We start from the raw sequence: 18,337 nt of genomic DNA, 5'->3' as shown, positions 1-18,337 counted from the left end.
TACACGAGTATGAGACAAATTCCTAACATGGGGAATATTTCTACCGCTGTAGTTTCTAATAAAAGCCCCGGCCTGTTTTAGAGACCGGCTTTAATTTGCCTCCGCCAGCCGCGAACCCAACCTCTGTTAGAGCCCCGGCCGCTAATGGAATACAGGCCAGTATTAGAGCATTTACGGTATATCTGATACTCAACTAGTCTCTACCCAGTTCACTTTAACTGTGGGAAAGTGTTTGATTTGTGCTCCAAAGTTCATCTTTCAGTTCCTGTAGCGCTCTACTGTCCCCTAGGAGAACAAGTGTCCCCTGTGTCCTGTGCAGTGGAAGTATATTCAGAGTCCAGTGCTGTGTGGAGAGAGGGGCACTTGTTTTGCCTTGTGTCCCCCCCACAATAATCCACACTGGACGTGCCACCCTCTCTCACACTGACCAGACCCAGTACATACAGTACGGACTCAGTGCTCTGTCGGATTACTGCTATTTTAGGTGTTTTTTTTACATCACTCCATTCGACCTATCAACCAACCAGTCCCTCTAGGTAACCTGCACTGTCCGAAGCATGACCAGGGTTCTTCAGGTGCTGCTGCTGAGCTGCCTGCTGCCAGGTAAATGAGAATCATGTAGGATAAGTATTCATATTTTAGCAGCAGATGGGAAGAAATATGATTTAACCTGTGATGCGTGAAGGCTTTTTAAGGTGTTGGGCAAGGTTATTTGTAGAGCACAGTTTCTAGTGCTTTACAAGACAAAAGGAATGTATTCAAGAGTCAAGTTAGGGCCGTGACTTTTTGCAGTGAATTCCGATTAATTCATGACATAAGGTTTTAATGCGATTAACCCCTTAACTCCCACCTGAACCGAGCACGTTTTCTCCAATTTGACTTTGCCCCCAGTCCAAAAGCTTCTGGAAAAAAGGTGTGAAAATAGCGACAGAACTGAGACGAAAACAATGATGAAGATGTGACAAAAAAGTGTGAACATTTTGACAAAAAGGTGATGACAAAAATGACAAAAATGTGACAACAAATGATAAAAATGATTAAAAAATGACAAAAAATGACACATGTGACAAAAATGCCACAGAAAATGTCAAAAAAAATTTGACCGAAAAATTACAAAAAGTGACAAAAAGTGATAAAAAAGTCCCAAAAATGTCAGAAAAAAGTGAGAAAATGTTGACAAAGAAGTGATGAAAAAATGACAAATGTGTATTTTAAAAAATGACCAAAAAATTACAAAAAGTGACGAAAAGTGATGAAAAAGTGCCAAAAATGTCAAAAATTTGACAAAAATGTGACAAAAAGTGAAAGAAAATTACAAAAAAGTTACAAAATGAGTTGAATACCCCAAAAAATGCTGGGAAAAAAAATCTGATGGCGTGAGGAAAAAGATCCATTTAGATGAGTTTTGTAGATCTTAGCTTTCAAATGAGGTGTTACACTGGCCTACAGGATTTGGGTAAAGCTGAACTGGGAAAAGGCTCTCAGTTCAGGCGGGAGTTAAGAGGTTAAAAATATGAATCGCACTTTTCTTTAGCGGCACACACATGGTGTAAAGCCAAAAGCAATTTTACTGTCAAACCTGTTTATTCACACAGTTAAACCGACATAAACTTATTCAAAAAGATAATTCTCCAAAATAAATCAAGCTGCTTTTGTCTTTGAAGAGTTTGAAATGATCACACAGGCCTCACATCTGCATGAAGGCAAGTTAAACTGTAGGGAAATACAAAGAAGCATCTCAAATAAATACAACCCAGAAATAAATGATGCTTAAATGCCATTAATTGTGATTAATTAATTACAATGTAATACAAAGAGTCCCAACGCTAATTAAAGTACATACAATTATGTTAAAGTCACTGATCAAGACAACATTTCAAGGAAAAGAAAATGCTTGTGACTGTAATAGAATAATAATCCAAATGACATAGCACTCTGCAGCTGTGACGTTATTCACCTTATGCATGGCGCCATCTAGTGTTCATGGCCAGACTGCAGGCATAACTTAAAGGGATATTTCAGGGTTTTTGACACAGGGCCTCATTTCCTAGTTATCCAGAGTGTTGCTGGTGCCTGGAGATATTTTTTTGTTTTGTAATTCATGCAGTTCTTATGTTTGAAGAGTTTCGTGGTGCTAGGCTAGGCTAATGCAAGGCTAGCGCATTTCTACGATATCAGCTAGCCTGCATTAAAAACATTAAACATTAAAAACATCACTTATAACACCAGACTAACCATATAAATGTCTGTGTCCATAGAATAATTTTAACCATTTTGCATTTCAAATACCTTATATTTGAGCAGCAGCAGCTTCGTGTTTGTATAAACTACGCAGCGGTGGAGTGATCTGCCAGAAAACAGGGATGGGCGATACCACATTTTTTGGAATCGATTCGATACCGATACTTTTGGGGTCTTTTTTGTCGATACTGATACCGATGCCGATACTGGTCATTTCATATGGGTGAATGTATTTCAATCAAACAAATTTCTAAAACTGGTTGTTTTATATAATTAATTGGTCAATTAAAATTATATTACTTTAACTGGTTATGGCTTATGTGAAATTAAATACATAAACAACATTTAAAATTAATACTTAAATGACAAACAGAACCTAAACCAGAGTGATATGCCTGGCTCAGTTCAATCCTTTGCTGTTGTGACTGTTTTGGCTCAGAACAAAGAAATAAATCATCCTTTTGTGTTGACAATTGCTGCCCCGCCTTCCTTTTACATATGCAAATTAGTATCGATACTTTTTGCCCAATATCGATACTTAAAAAGTAGACGTTTTGTATCGATATATCGATACTTTGGTATCGATCCACCCATCCCTACCAGAAAATAGTCCCTCAAAATGCGATCATTCATGTGATGCAAGGTCAGTTATATTCCAAACATTATCCTATGGACACAGACATTTATATGGTTAGTCTGGTGTTGTAAGTGATTTGCCTCAGGTGCTCTATGGAGCAGGTCAGACTGTTTTTAATGCAGGCTAGCTGATACCATAGAAATGTGCTAGCCTTGCATTAGCCTAGCACCACGAAACCCGTCAAATATAAGAACTGCATGAATTCCAAAAAAAAATATCTCCAGAAATCAACAACACTCTGGATAACTAGGAAATGAGGCCCTATGTCAAAAATCCTGAAATATCCCTTTAAGCTGACATTGGCTTTAATTGATTATATTAAGGACATATGTTGACATTTCTGACACGCCGCAGTGTAAATATATTCTGCTTCGGTTCTCTACAGATGCACACATCCAAACCATTAAAACAAAAAAAAGATTTTTAGATTTTAGATTTTTTTTTTTTTTGGACAATTGCTAGTTACCTGCAAGCAACGTTTTACTCGCACAGATCTTACACATATTTTCAGAAACTACAAGGTCTTAGCTTTCAAATGAGGCATTGCACTGGTGCACAGGCGGTAAACAAAAGTGCAACAAACAATTCAATGAAAACACGACACAAAAAACTCTGAAAGCATAAAATAGAACTTGAGAGAATGGTTTGGTCAAGTTGGGGGTTTCGAGGTCATGTTAAATGTCCTGACTCTGTTGCCCCCCGCCCTCAGCGCGCCCGTGCCAGCACTGGGCGGTGGACATGCCCCGTCAGGTGGTGGGCCTGTCCAGCTCCTGTGTGCTGCTCCCCTGCTCCTTCACTCTGCCCCCGGAGTTCGAGCCGCAGCTGGACGGCTCCTGCCAGGCCGTGTGGAAGCGAGGGAGCTGGAGCCGCACGCAGGTGTTCCACTCCGGGGCGGCCGCCAACCTGCTCCAGGGGAATCTAACCGGCAACCTGCAGGAGAGAGACTGTGGCACCGTCCTCTACAACCTGCCGCCGCACCACTACGACGACTACTACTTCAGACTGGAGTGTGACTCGCTCAAGTTCAACTTCTACGACAGCGTGCACGTTAGGATTCAAGGTAACGGAGCAACGAAAAAAATATATATTATAGTTTCAACTCAGGTCAGGTTTCAACTTCAGGTCTCTTGCATGATGTTTAGGGCCTGTGCAAGACCAGGGAGCAGATCTTTTCTCTGATATTAGCATTTTTTTAACGGCTGCAGATTGTTAAAGGGGGGGTATTATGCAAAATCGACTTTTTCAAGCTTTACATCATGTTATTCTGTCATTCCCTCGTTAAAAACATGCCTGAAGTGTTGCCTTGGCACATTCACGTATTTTTGAGTAATCTGTCAAAACTCTGATGGCGGCCATTTTAGGGATAGGTTTGCCTGAGTCCTCCTAGGAACGCCCCCACCTCCTGGAGACGCATCCGAGCTTTCGTCACCAGCCGAGTAACCGACCACTGCTCCTCAGCAGAGCCCCCTCCCCACTGATGCCACAGACAGCGTGTGGAGGGGGCGTGTCGGAAAGAGTCAGAGGTTCTTAAAGAGACAGAGGCCTATTTCAAGACATTCACTACAGCCATTTTGAGAGAGCAATTTTATACAAGGCAGTTATTCTAATTTACTGCATTTACAGACCAACAGAAGGTTTGGTCATCATTGTAGTGAGATATAGACTGGTGCTATGTGATTGAGAAAAGCATAATACCCCTTCTTTAAGAGTGAGTTTTCGAGAAGCAGCGATAGCATTTTTGGCTGTGGTCTTGAACCTGCAGCAGCTCCAGCCTGCAGGTTCCCCACAGTGCTGTTGTAAACTTGCTGGCCAGACCCGCTGCAGCTTTAACGGCCCCAATCCAGTGACAAAATCCGATCTGATACCCTAAAAAATGCCTGGATCAGCTACCGATACCGATACTGAATATCGGCTTAGGACATCCCGTACAAAAAAGCGAGACACAAAAGGTTGGGAACCACGGGGCACAAGCACTGTGGCTCCGAGTATGAAAAGAATGTCCCTTGATGAAGTGCTTTGGATGAACGTTCCATTTCCCCTTCTCGTCGCCCCAGATGCCCTGCCCAAACCAACCCTGAGTCCGTCCCAGCTGGAGGTGGAGGAGGGGTCGCAGGTGACGCTCAGCTGTTCCGCCGTTGCCCCGTGTCCCTCTGAGGCTCCCGTCCTGGACTGGAGCCCGGTCTTAGGGGAGGTGGTGAGGAGTTCTGAGGGGGGACTTGCGTCGTCTGTGATGAGCTTCTCAGCCTCTCACCAGCATAACGGAGCGACAGTCTCCTGCAGCGCCCTCTACAGGCGAGCCGCCGTCCACACCGAGCTGCTGTATGAGACCAGTCTGACTCTGCATGTGCTCTGTGAGTGAAACGCACATTTGTATTGATGTAATAGACATAAAATATGAAATTGTAACTATGTACAGTATGTATGTATGACGGTGGCGCAAGTGGTAGAGCTATAGACTGTAAAAAATAATGGACGTCTTCTGCTCACTCCTCCCCGTTTACCATAATGACCACGGTGGGGGAATTCATGGCGGGTTTCCCTTCCCCAGCTCTGACGAAGCATGTTCCTAAAAAGGGCATAAGGGCGGGATCTTCACTGTAAACTCGGCCCTTGCGTGACGTGTAGCTCGCGCTGCTCCAATGCTAACAGTCCGAGCCTCATTAAGTACGAGAATTCAAAAATTCTTCTTACGAAAACCAGCCTGGTTTCATATATTGTGACTAACCCAGCGTTATCTCAGGAGGAATATCTAGCCTAGTCTAGAAACCAGGCGTTAAAGTTGTTTTCTAAACTCCACACCGCCTTTGCTAAGCAAGGAAGGGCCTGGTCGGTACTTGGATGGGAGACCGTTTGGTAACACAGTGTGTGAGTGAGTGTGTGAGTGAGTGTGTGAGTGAGTGAGTGTGTGAGTGTGTGAGTGAGTGGTTGGTGGTGGTCAGAGGGGCCAATAGCGCAGACTGGTTGCCTCGCTTCCGTCAGTCTACCCCAGGGCAGCTGTGGCTACAATAGTAGCTTACCACCACCGAGTATGGAGTGGACGAATAGTGCAATGTAAAGCGTCTTTGAGTGTCCAGAGAAGCGGTATATAAAACCAATTTATAATAATAATAATAAACTCCAATGCTTTTCAATGGGGGCCTAGTGGCGATATGGAGGTACTACAGCAATGGCGGCCCCCAGTGTCGTGGTCATAAAGCAGAGCAGCCAGCGCCCATTGGGTAGAGCAGGTCATCTCGTGATCGGGAGGTCATGGGTTTGAATCCCAGCTCCCGCAAATGCACACTGTCGTTGTGTCCTTGGGCAAGACACTTCACCCTGCCTCCAGTGCCTGCGTACATTGGTGTGTGAATGACAGTGTGAATGGGTGACTGGTTCCTTACTGTAAAGCGCTTTGGGGCTGATGAAGGTAGAAAAGCCCTATATACAGTAAGTTGAGTCCATTTGCCATTTACCATGGGAACTATTCCCTGTATATAGTGAAATGTAAAAGTGTTTATGTTGAGTCAAAACAGCAGCGTAGTGTGGGGTCCCTGGACCACCCCAAAAAATTGGGGCTAAGGCAGTTGGAAATCAAGTTCATAACCGTTTTACATATAATAAGTCAACAATTTAAAAACAAATGTGGGGAAAATGGCCATAAATAAGCACAAGCTATACATTTACTTCACCAGTATGTGACACGCAAGAGAAAAAGCAGTAAAATACCTGAACGGACTACAAGGCGAAGGTCGAGAGGGACAAAAACATCGAGGCCAAAATAAAAAGACTCAAAGATTTAAGGTCAGAAGAGGATTAATGCCATTCACATCAAAGTTTTAGCCTCCCACACTACAAAAAGTAAATATCAAGCATTGGCTTAAATGACTTGATTTGAGGAAATGTATCTTGTTTTGAGCGGTTTTCACTCATTTAGACATTTTTCCTGATCGGACCAAGTTTACTTTTCTTGTTTGAGGACATTTCAGACCAGTTCTAGGGTAAATCTCACTTGAAATAAGAAAGTAAAGTTGCCAATGAGATAAGACCAATTTTCTTTCCCCATTGGCAAAAAAAATGACCTGAAATAAGGACGAAATGTATCGAAACGAGTCAGAAACATCTAAGAACAAGTGAAATAATCCAGGACAAATGCCCAAGAACTTCTTAACTAGTCAAAACAACTAAAATTTGGATTATTATGCTCAAATTGAGATGTTTATACTGATCTAGCTAAATACTTTTTGCAGTGCAGTCCTTCACAGGGTTGAAATGTACGTAGTGTGGGGTCCCTGGACCACCCCAAAAAGAGGGGCTAAGGCAGTTGGAAATCAAGTTCATAACCGTTTTACATATAATAAGTCAACAATTTAAAAACAAATGTGGGGAAAATGGCCATAAATGAGCACAAGCTATACATTTACTTCACCAGTTTGTGCTCAAACCACTGTGAGGATTTTGCCTTGGTACTACCTTTAGATACTGTAGTGTTGGGGAGAATATTTTGAATTTGTATGTAGAATACTGAATACTAGTATTTTGTAACATATTCCGTTCAATCCCAGTACTGTATTCTGAATACAAACTCATCACATGACGCATGGTGCACATGTGTTTGCATGAACCGAGAAGCGAGGAGCTTTAAACCTTTATTTGTGTTTTGGAGGAGAGACAGATCATTGATAATGAAAAGTGAGACAGAGAGCTTAAATGAACAGGCCATACTGAGATATGTTCTTACCTGAGCTTAGCTGAGCTGATGCGTACCTGTCTGGTCTTTGTGCCCGTGGAAGAGCGTGGTCGCTTCCAACTTCATCCTCGTTTGGAGCCATTGGAATATACTGGGGGAGGCCAAATGCTAACAACATCTTTGGCCTGTTCCTTTAACACTTCCCTGTTTTGATCTTTCTTTATTAATAAAGGTGCCTTATGGAACTTTTTATGTGAAAATAGAGTTGTATTTGACCTTGTAGTGACCCAGCAGCTGTATGAGTGGTCAGCATGACGCCTTCACTTTCGATCACAACGCTCCAGCATCAATTGTTTTGTAGGTTTTCTGGTGAGAGGGTCTGGCAGCTGTGAAAACCTCCCAAACTATTGAACCTGATGAAAAGTGAAGGCGCCATGCTGAAATGTAATGACTGAGTACTGCAATGTATTCCTTTGATTGTTGGAAAGTAACTGTATCCTAAATACTCTTACATGAAAAGAGTCTGTGCCGAAATACAGTTACTCAAATTTAGTATTCTAATCTGACTGTAGCAAAGTGGGCCACGCCAATGAAAAAGTATCAACATTGCACCGACTGTTAATGCCACGGTTAATACAGCAGTGGGAAAACAGAAGCCCAAATAGTCAGTTAATAGAAGAATGTCACATGATGGTTATTGGAAATCTATTTCACTTTATCATTGTAGACAACCTAAATATCACAGTAAATATTTATGAAAGCACATTGTCTTCCTCTTCTCCAGATCCCCCGAAGAACGTGTCCGTGCTCAGCCCTGGTCCTGTGAGGGAGGGCAGCCCGGTGACCCTGAGCTGCGTGGCCAGTGCTAACCCCGCTGTGAGCTCCTTCTCCTGGTACTCGGTGGCTGAAGGTCAGATCACAGAGGAGGGATCTGCGCAGAACATCACCACCGTGGCCTCAGAAGCTCACAGCCAGTTCTTCTGCCAAGTCAGCAACAAGTGCGGACAGCAGAACTCCTCGGTCGCCGTGGTAGATGTGCAGTGTGAGTGTGGGATGACACAAATGTGTTAGGAACGTTAGGAATGACTTTGGATCACAACGAATATTTGAATTTAGTGATTTCCTCTTTCATTGTTTGTAATAAAACAATCTGGGAAGTATGTCGTCAGATAACTATCTTTAAGTTGAGGGCGCAAATGCAACATCAACGCGCGCATTACACAGGGATCGAGGGCGCATGCACTAAAAGTGAGCACAAAAACTATAACAGAGGCTGATGTGTCTTCATGCGCCCGGTGTTTGCATTTCAGCCACTGCGCCCTCGCTCTAACAAAGTTTGACCACTCAGTTTTCTTCTTCATTCAGCACGTTACGTCATCAGAATAAGGCTGACCAGTTAATCACAGATATAGTAAACAACAGTACAGATATATTTCACCTAATACGTTAAAATAGTTAAAAAAGTAGTAAATAAATATTATAAATAAAATGTGGAAAAAATAGATGATGCTACTACTACTACTACTACTACTAAAAATAATAATACAAATAACACAAATAATGATAATAAATGATGATGACGATGATGATAGGACAAAAAAAGGAAGTCCATGTTCTGCAATCTGATTGGCCAGTGCGAGCAGAGCCGTGTGATTGAACCAATGGCCGCTGGCTGCCCTGCTTTTTTGACCACAAACGTGGGGGCCACCATTGCTCCGCCGTTGCTGTAGTACCTCCATATCGCCACTAGGCCCCCATTGAAAAGCATTGGACTTTAGACACGTTAAAAACTACTTTAAAGCCTGGTTTCAATTGTTTCAACACTAGACTAGGCTAGATCTTCCTCCTGAGATAACGCTGGGTTAATCACAATATATGAAACCAAGCTGGTTTTCGTAAGAAGAATTTTTGAAATCTCGTACTTAATGAGGGTCGGACTGTTAGCATTGGAGCAGCGCGAGCTACACGTCACGCAGGGGCCGAGTCTACGGTGAAGATCCCGCCCTTATGTCCTTTTTAGGAACATGCTTCGTCAGAGCTGGGGAGGGGGAGTCTGTAAATCCACCATGAATTGCCCCACGGCCGTGGTCATTCTGGTAAACGGGGAGGAGTGAGCAGAAGACGTCCATTTTTACTACAGTCTATGGATTGAACAGATTTGCTCAAACATAGCTATATATTATAAGGATTAAAGATTAAAATGAAATATTCTTAACTACTCCTCGGCTACAATACGTAGTTGTTGGAATGTAATAAAGCCTTTTTTGTGAGTAAAAAATCCAGTATGTTTGCGTGTTCAGTCCATAGACTGTATCTGCATTGAGTATCTGTGATCGACTGTGATCAGCCTTATTCTGATGACGTAACGTGCTGAATGAAGAAGAAAACCGAGGCTGCGTCTGAAACCATCAAATTGTAGCCTCTAAGCACTAACACTGGCAACTAACTCCTTAACCTTTCATGGGGTCGACTGTTAGATCTTTATGCAGTTAGGGAACTAGAGCTTCAGCTGCATTTGAACAATCCGTCCGTCCTTAAACAGGGGAAAGGGAAGTGACATCACCAACAGCTGTTTTTCTTCTTCTTTAAAGTTATTGGTGGAGTGAGGCCAAACAAAAGTGCATGTCGCCCCCTAGTGTACAGTGTCAACAACAACATAGTGTCCAAACAAAGACATTTAAGGAGAAAAATAAATCCAAATGATCCAAACATTTCCCTTTAGTGTTATTTTATTTCAACAGCTGTTTCATAAAACTACATTATGCAAATGATCCATGTGGCTTAAGTTTTTTACTAAATGAAACAAAAGCATTTAATCTGTTTCCTGAGTTTCCTCTTTAACACTGACATGTGACTGAGCTGTGGGGATGACAACATGGATTTATCACTGTTTGGCTTGTGCAGAATCTTACTTTTTAATTATTATTATTTTTATTATTAAATGTGCTCCTGTCAATCAACAGTGGTTGCGCATGAATCACTCGAGGGTGGGGGCGAGGGGGGTGGGGGGGTTTGGCGCAGTGGCTTGTGGGATGGCACATAGCTCCTAATCACCGGTTAGTTAGCACCAGAGGTCCCTATGCTAAAGTGGCTATGATAGTTAGCATCAAGGCTCCTTTTCCTAACTACTTCCTAACTGACAGACCAATTCGGAAGCAACTTGCCATGGCGGACGCTGACGCACATCCGGTTTGGCGTAAGAGCTCTTACCAATCTGATGGTTTCAGAAGGAGCCCGAGTGGTCAAACTTTGGAAGAGAGAGGGCGCAGTGGGCTGAAAACAGCAGCTGAAATGCAAACACCGGGCGTATGAAGACACATCAGCCTCTGTTATAGTTTTTGTGCTCACTTTTAGTGCACGCGCCCTCGATCCCTGTGTAATGCGCGCGCTGATGTTGTATTTGCGCCCTCAACTTAAAGATAGTTATCTGATGCGATAGGGAAGGGCTTTTAACTTCTAGTTGCAGAGATGTGCAGCTCAAAGTATAGCTCCCTTTGATAATCACCTGACTTTGTAAAGAAGCTTTATCAGACTGAGTCATACAAGTCGATGATGCTAGAGGTGAAACATGTAGTAAGTAGTTTAGTTTCCATGGATCTTCATTGGCTCTGACAGTGAGGACTGAACACCTCCACTATTATGAAATCTCTTTATCTCCTCCCCCCCCCCCCCAGTTCCTCCAAAGAACACGTCCATAGAGGCGGACCCCCCCGGCACAGTGCTGGAGGGCAGCTCAGTGTCCCTGCTCTGCGAGAGCCGCTCCAACCCCCCGCTGACCCACTACTCCTGGTTCAAAGACGGGCAGGTGAGCGCAGAGGTGAGGGGGGCCGTCCTGGTCTGGGAGGTGGCCGACCACAACCACAGCGGAGAGTACCACTGCGAGGCCTGGAACCAGCTGGGACGCGACAAGTCTGACGCCTTTCAGCTGGACGTCCAGTGTGAGTATGCAGAATGTCCACGATTGACCACACGCAAAATAAATACCTATTTGGACACCGGACTTGTTTGTAAGTGCAATGTTTTATTTCAAAGTTCTTTTCAAATTTCATGCGTCGGAAGCTATGAATGGCTATTGACGAAACATAAAAAACAGATTGAGAAAGTCCAGATTGTGGTTCATCTCCAAAGTCTGCATACGAGGACGATACAAGGTTATAGGTTATCTTCAATTCCATTCCATTCAACATAGAGAGACTCCACTCCTCTGCTGCTGTGAGCCCAGCTGTGAGCCTACAGACATGACGTGGCCTGCCTGTCTGCACACGGACACTGTTGCATTGTGGGATGTGAGGACCTCTGTTCCACATAATGCACTGTTTTATTTTCTCTGTGTGACTGCAAACAATTGTGCTCTCAGCAAGATGTCACCGGACGTGGAGAAAGACAAGTTCAGGCTGAAAAGTCTTGGCTCTATCTGTCCATACACTTCAGTCGTACGTTATTGGAGTGCCAATACTCTCAGACAAAGCATGTTCTTGTCGCTGTACAATTGTGTTTCTTTCTTCATGCCAGAATCACAAGATTAGTATGATCACATTTCTGTCGGTATATTCTCCTCACTGTCACTGTTAGTAGTAGCACTAACACTGTTGTTGCCCTTAGTCTGTATCATTTAAGGCTTTTGTTTAACATGACAATCATGAAAGTGTCTATTTATAACTTTGATTGAGTATTTTATTTCGAGCTACACAAAACAGACACAAAAGCGAGAAAAAAAATAATAATAATTACAAAAAAACAACAGCATTCTAGCTCGAAAAGGAGTGGGAAGAAGACAAGCTTATTAACTCCCACCCCCTATTCACTTCAATAATAATGTGGTTGCAATAATAACATATGGTTACATATTTACATCAAATGCAACAATGCATTACATTAAGTCAACAATCACAGTATGTTACACTTTATAACAAGTGTATACATTTATTTTTTTGTGTTTTTTTTTCCTTATGCGTTATTTATGACACAGTTAGTATTACTGTTATTCATAATCACAATCATCATCGTCATCGTCATCATCGTCATCATCATCATCACCATCATCATCGTCGTCATCGTCGTCATCGTCATCGTCACCATCATCATCACCATCATCATCATCACAACCCATGTAGCATTACTTGTGTCAATGTGCATGAATAATACATAACACACTCTGCATTTATTCATGAAATATATTGTATTGGTGCTCATGATAACTATATTAATCTTAATGATGTGCGCTTAAAAGGAATCGAGTTTCTGTTGTCTTTCTTTTTTATTTTCTCTTATCTAACTTAAATATACAATCTTGAGCTTGTTAAAGGGACTATACAGAGTTTAAAAATGTTGTTGATGTTAAAAACTCAAAATGTTGTTGATTTGGGTCTGAAGTGCCTTAATATAGAAACTGCAGTTATGCGTTAGACCAGAAGGGGGCAGTAGCGAGCATAAAAAGGACATGAAGTTTACTCTGCTGCCCTCTGTTGACAATGTTTCCCTAAAACGTTTTAAACCAGTGAAACAATTATCAACCACACTCCCTGAAAAAGTCACAGGTTGTTAAATATGCAACACATAAACTGTGTTCTGATCTACTCCAGATCCTCCAAAGAAGACCGCGGTGTCCAGCGCCCCCTCTGGTCCGGTGGAGGAGGGCAGCTCGGTGACTCTGTCCTGTTCCACCGATGCTAACCCCGGCTCCGTGAACTTTACCTGGTACAGAGTGTCCGGGCGACTCAGGGCCTTGGTGGGACATGGGAGCGACTACAGCGTTGATGTGACCAGGCTGTCAGAGGACCAGTACTACTGCGGAGCGCTCAATGACCACGGGGCGGAGTTCTCCCAGCCCATCAGCATCAACGTCACATGTAAAGCACTACTTTCATTTGTTTCACTTTTCAAACTATATCCGGGTTTAATCTGGACGGGGGTTAATTTGGCCTGTTACACTGGGATATTCAAGATGGCCTGTGCTCATTGGCTATATCGGCTAGAGTGGTGCTAGGCTAGATCCCAAAAAGTCAATTCTTGTGCAATACAAACAGAAAGAGAAGAGAAGTAACCCACGATGTTAAAATAGATATAATTCACCTCACAATCTAACATTTTTGAAGGTTGGCATGTTCAAAATCACCCCAAAAATGTGACAGTGTAAGCCCAGCTTTAGTCCAAGAGCCTGTTCCAAATGTAGTATTACAAATGGTGGTGGTAATTTCTAATTTTAAAAGCCAAGACAATGCCATCTAGTGTAACTAAAATAATGTGCTTTAAGGCACACAGGTACTTTGAACCAAAAGGACAGAGGCAGCATGTTCCTTTAACTGTCACTTTATTTCTGTGTTGCGTTTGTAGCGTTCGGATTTTTGTTTCATACTTTTGCTTACAGTAGTCATTTCATTTCACAGATTTCGTTACAATCGTTAGTTCACCGTAGCTTTCATTTGGCTCACAGCTTGAACACATAGTTGGTTCATGTTTGGTTTTCGTTTAAACACAGATTGTACAAATTACTGAGTTACAAATATCCATTAACAGATTTAGATCATAAAATGCAATGGAAACAAGACGGCAGCATCGCCCATTGGGTCCACCTAAATTAAACAGAGGTTAGTTTATGAATAGTTAAGCTACTTTAAAAGAGGGCTAACCACGAGGCAAGGTGGATCCTACCGTCGCGCACCCACATCTCACCCCCCTTGGCCGGCCTGGTGCTTCAATAGCACCCCGGCTACACCACGCGAGGACCCCAGCAGACCCCGGACCACAACACACCGAGAGAGCGATGGACGCCATGGGGTGGTGCGTGCTGAGGCTCTCAACCACCTGCGACGCTAAAATAAACCGTGTGTTAGCGGCCAAACCAATATTTAAAGCAGTACTAAGTAACTTGGTTACCTTAATAAATCCTTTTCGTAGTCCCTCTGGGGGCAATACACGTGTTATGGGATGATTGGAGGGGTCTTAAATCTCCCCCTGGTGTCTCTGACTAGAAAATCCCAATTGCGACTTCTCTGCCACTGGGTCGGAGCCACCAATACACACTAATTGAATCACAAGGAAGACAGGCAAAGCATGCACTAGCGCCATCTGCTGACCGTTTCTTTAATTAAAATAAATCAGTTCAATAAAATGCATTTAGATAAAACTGATAATGCCACACAAACATTGCATGTTCCAGCACCACAAATGCCACTTTCACTGGTTTTTTAAGACGGCTGCAAACAGTGCGACATATTCCAGAGCTGCGTGAGGACATGTTTTTAAAAACTACGGTGGCTGATTGTTTAGAAAATCTTTTAGAAAAGTTCAAATAAGCTGCTATGTGAAATTGGACATCTCGATTGTACCGATAATCTCTGCTAAGGTAGACAAGAGCTTTGACATTTAGTGGATTTGACAAGAACCTGTATCTGCACATATGTAGGTACACCGTACACATGTGAGAGAAGGTAAAGAGAACTCAGTCATATCAACCACAAGGGGTCCCTAAAATATGATTAATATTGGCCATTTGATCTTGCTAGATATAAGAGCTCTTTGATGATAAGAGCTCCAAACCTGTGCCCTTTGTTGCCCTCTTCCTCCAGTTCCTCCAGAGATCCTCCCCTCGTCCCGCTGTGTGAAGACCCTGTCCCTGATCCGCTGCACGTGTGACAGTCAGGGGAACCCGGGGCCCTCGCTGCTGTGGGAGTTGTCCGGGGGCAGGGTGAACCACTCGGCCCTCACCCCCATCACAGCGGAACAGGTGAGCGTCGTCCGAGCGAGGAGCACCATCACTCTGCACGCTCTGGACCGGGGCATGCCCTCGCTGGTCTGCCACAGCCTGAACGCACTGGGAAAGGACAGTTTGGTCTACAACGTGTCGTCAAGCCACGCTCAGCTGGGTAGGGTTACGAGCTCAAGGGCCACTTTTTGAAAATGTATGTAAAGTCCATGTGTGTAATGTGTATTTTGGTCTCTCCAGGACTCCATACCTTGTCTGTGCTGGTTGGTTCTGTCGCTGGAGCGATGGGGATGTGTGTCGTCTGCCTCCCGCTGCTGCTCTTCTTTTGCAGGTCAGTGATGATTTGTTTAAGCCTCGGAAATAGGAAGGATCAGGACACACAGCCTTGTGGGGGACATACTTTCGTATTCCAGAATTTTCATTGTGCATTGCTGGAAGTGTCAAACATCTACAAACGTATCTGCCAGACAATTATGTGGCTGTTACATTCACACAGTGCCACCGCTGAGGCTGACAGGATTCGTTTGTTGTATTCACACCTGCATAAAAAATCCGTACCAGCGTTCAGAACGAACCCTGATCCGTTTAAAGTGGACCAAACAGTGCAGGTCTGAACTGCATCTGCTGTTGCTGCTGTGGTGTTTGAAGGGGCTTAAAATACTGAGAAACTTGTCCCAACTTGCACTCTTTCTCCCTCATTTGCACAGGCACAACTCAACTCAATGTTGACCTATTTCGGAAGTGCAGAATTAAATAACAATGATTGGCAAAATAATAAAGAATGTGTGTTTTTTGTTGTGGATTTCAGAAAACGTAAACACAGCCAGTTACCATACCAGAAGGTCAGAGAATCGACAGACACTATCGTTGGTCATGAGGTGAGTTTCTAAGAAGCTGCTGCATACAACATAAAATACCAGTGTCCAAACGTATTGTACAGTCTTACACCAGTGCTTTGTTCCCAGGTGAGTTTTCCCAAAGAGCCTCTGACCCGGGTGAACGGAGCACTGAAAGGCCCACAGGACACTGAGGAGGTGGACCCGGTGTACCACAGCTGTGAAGGAGCTGCATTCGAGTCGAAGGCAGTTGAAGATATTCCTCAACCCTCCAGTCATGAGGGACACGAAGGCGATGAAGAAATGAGGTCGGACATACATTCTGATCAAACTAAAGAGGTCAATGGTATCAATGGACAGGTCTGTGACGAGGCTTTGGGATAATGAGTAGAAACAAACCATACAGACCTTTTTGGCACAGTTGTAACATTGGTAATAGGATGAAAGTAGCACGGTGACATACAGTGCCTTATTTCCATTATGTTACACAGAAAATGCTAACAATGTTTCCTGGTAATTTACAATCTTGATACAATTGATCATTTTGACAAGATACTTTTGTCTTTGTGCAAAAAAACAACTAGTTTTAGTCAAGATTCAGTCAAATAATAATAGTTTCATGTAAATTTTGTCACCTTTGCATCTTGTTGTCTGGAAATGGGTGGCCAGATGTCCCAGTTTACCCAGGACGCTCCCAGTTTTGAGCCCTCTGTCCCATCTCACCAGTGGATTTCTCCAAAACCATTGAGTTGTCCCAATTTTGGCTTTCCCATTTGTCTTGGTTTTTCGGCAGAACTACGCCAGAGTCGTTTCTTTCCTTGAAACTTTTGGCCAACCCTAGCTAAAAGTCTATCACCTCAGTGCTATTTGGTTGATTGAACTCACATTAGACTTTTAGAAACATGAAGTTTGACTATTCAAAGTGGGTGAAGAAAGTCACAATTTAGCTCCCCCCACAAACTCCCATTGTGTCCCGGTTTTTAATGTGGGAACTCTGGTCACCCTAATCTGGAAACAAGTCATTTAGATTCTCCAAATTAAAATCAATGCTGTAGATGATCCTTCTAGAATCGATGTAAATAGTTAGCATTTTGTGAAAGTCATGAAAAGTCTAGTTTGAGCCACAGCGATCACTCCAGGTGCTACTAAAAAGGAATCCACTTAGTACGTACAGAATTATAGCTTTTTTTAAATCTTATTTTGTAGATGAAAATAAAGGACCACAAAGCAGAAGTAGGTCGGTGGAAACTAAGACACACTCTGTGCCAAAGAAATAAAAACACACATTACACTCAGATTTAAAAAATGACAACGATTTGTACAATAAAAAAATGAAAATCTGACATCAATTTTAACCTGCGTCACATGGATAAAGAACCACAGTTGAATTGAACATTGAATTTAAACAATGTGAGACTCTTTCAAACTGTTTCATTGTTTTCTCTCTCTCTCTTCTTTTTCATTTCTGTTTAGTTTTAATGATCTGATGAAAATGTTTAGTTATAGCTTTAGTCTTATTGCTTACTTTAATTTAGTTTTTAGTCTAATTTTAGTCAACAAAAAACAGTACTTTGGCTAAAATGATGACAAACATATTTCAGCTAATGAGTCAAACTGCTCTGGGACTTTACCTCTTATCTATTCAGTGTCACTTCCTGTCAGCAGCTTAAAAAAAAAATCAAAGAAAATATTTTTTCTGCCCAACATTTGTTCATTAATTTGCTGCTTTAATAAAATAAACAACAGATGTTGTCTATCTAAATAAACCATATTTCCAAAAGCATCAAAAACCAGGGGCGGACTGGCCATATGTCCATTCTGGAAGAGCACAGAAGGGCCACTGGCTCTAGGGCCACCAGTCCCGCCTCAACCGAGCTTTACCCAAATCTAAAAGCAACAAAGAAAAGCATCAAAATAGTGAGAAAAAGAGGATGAAAAGTCAACAAAAACGTGAGAAAAAAACAACAAAAATATGACAAAAATGTGGCGACGTGACGAAAAGTTTCCGTCACTTTTGTAGGTCTTAGCTTTCAAATGAGGCGTTACATTGTTGCTCTCCAGTCGAGAAGCTTTTAGATTTGGGTAAAGCCCAGTATAAAAAAACATGAATCTAAAAGGAATTCCGTGGAGTATGGTGTACCACAAGGTTCAATTTTGGGACCACTATTATTTATTATTTACATTAATGATTTTGCTTCTGTTTCTACGACTCTGGGGAAAATCCACTCGTTAATGTTAAGGCGGGTGGTAAG

General features: G+C 42.6%; 1 protein-coding gene across 1 annotated transcript; it reads left to right on the top strand.

The window, feature by feature from the left end:
- The first annotated feature begins 504 nt into the window (after positions 1–504).
- LOC306967013 (myelin-associated glycoprotein-like) lies at positions 505–16,486 on the top strand. The gene is made up of 10 exons (XM_079561891.1): positions 505–603; positions 3,588–3,938; positions 4,933–5,229; positions 8,329–8,586; positions 11,219–11,482; positions 13,127–13,393; positions 15,113–15,409; positions 15,490–15,580; positions 16,058–16,127; positions 16,215–16,486. The coding sequence occupies exons 1-10, from the start codon at positions 558–560 to the stop codon at positions 16,467–16,469; spliced, it is 2,196 nt and encodes a 731-aa protein (XP_079418017.1). The 5' UTR covers positions 505–557; the 3' UTR covers positions 16,470–16,486.
- Positions 16,487–18,337: the final 1,851 nt, after the last annotated feature.

Source organism: Gobius niger, assembly GCF_951799975.1.
Source record: "Gobius niger genome assembly, chromosome: 8".
Classification (NCBI taxonomy): Eukaryota; Metazoa; Chordata; class Actinopteri; order Gobiiformes; family Gobiidae; genus Gobius; species Gobius niger.
The sequence above is the reverse complement of the archived record's forward strand: the minus strand, read 5'-3'. Positions and strand labels throughout refer to the sequence as shown.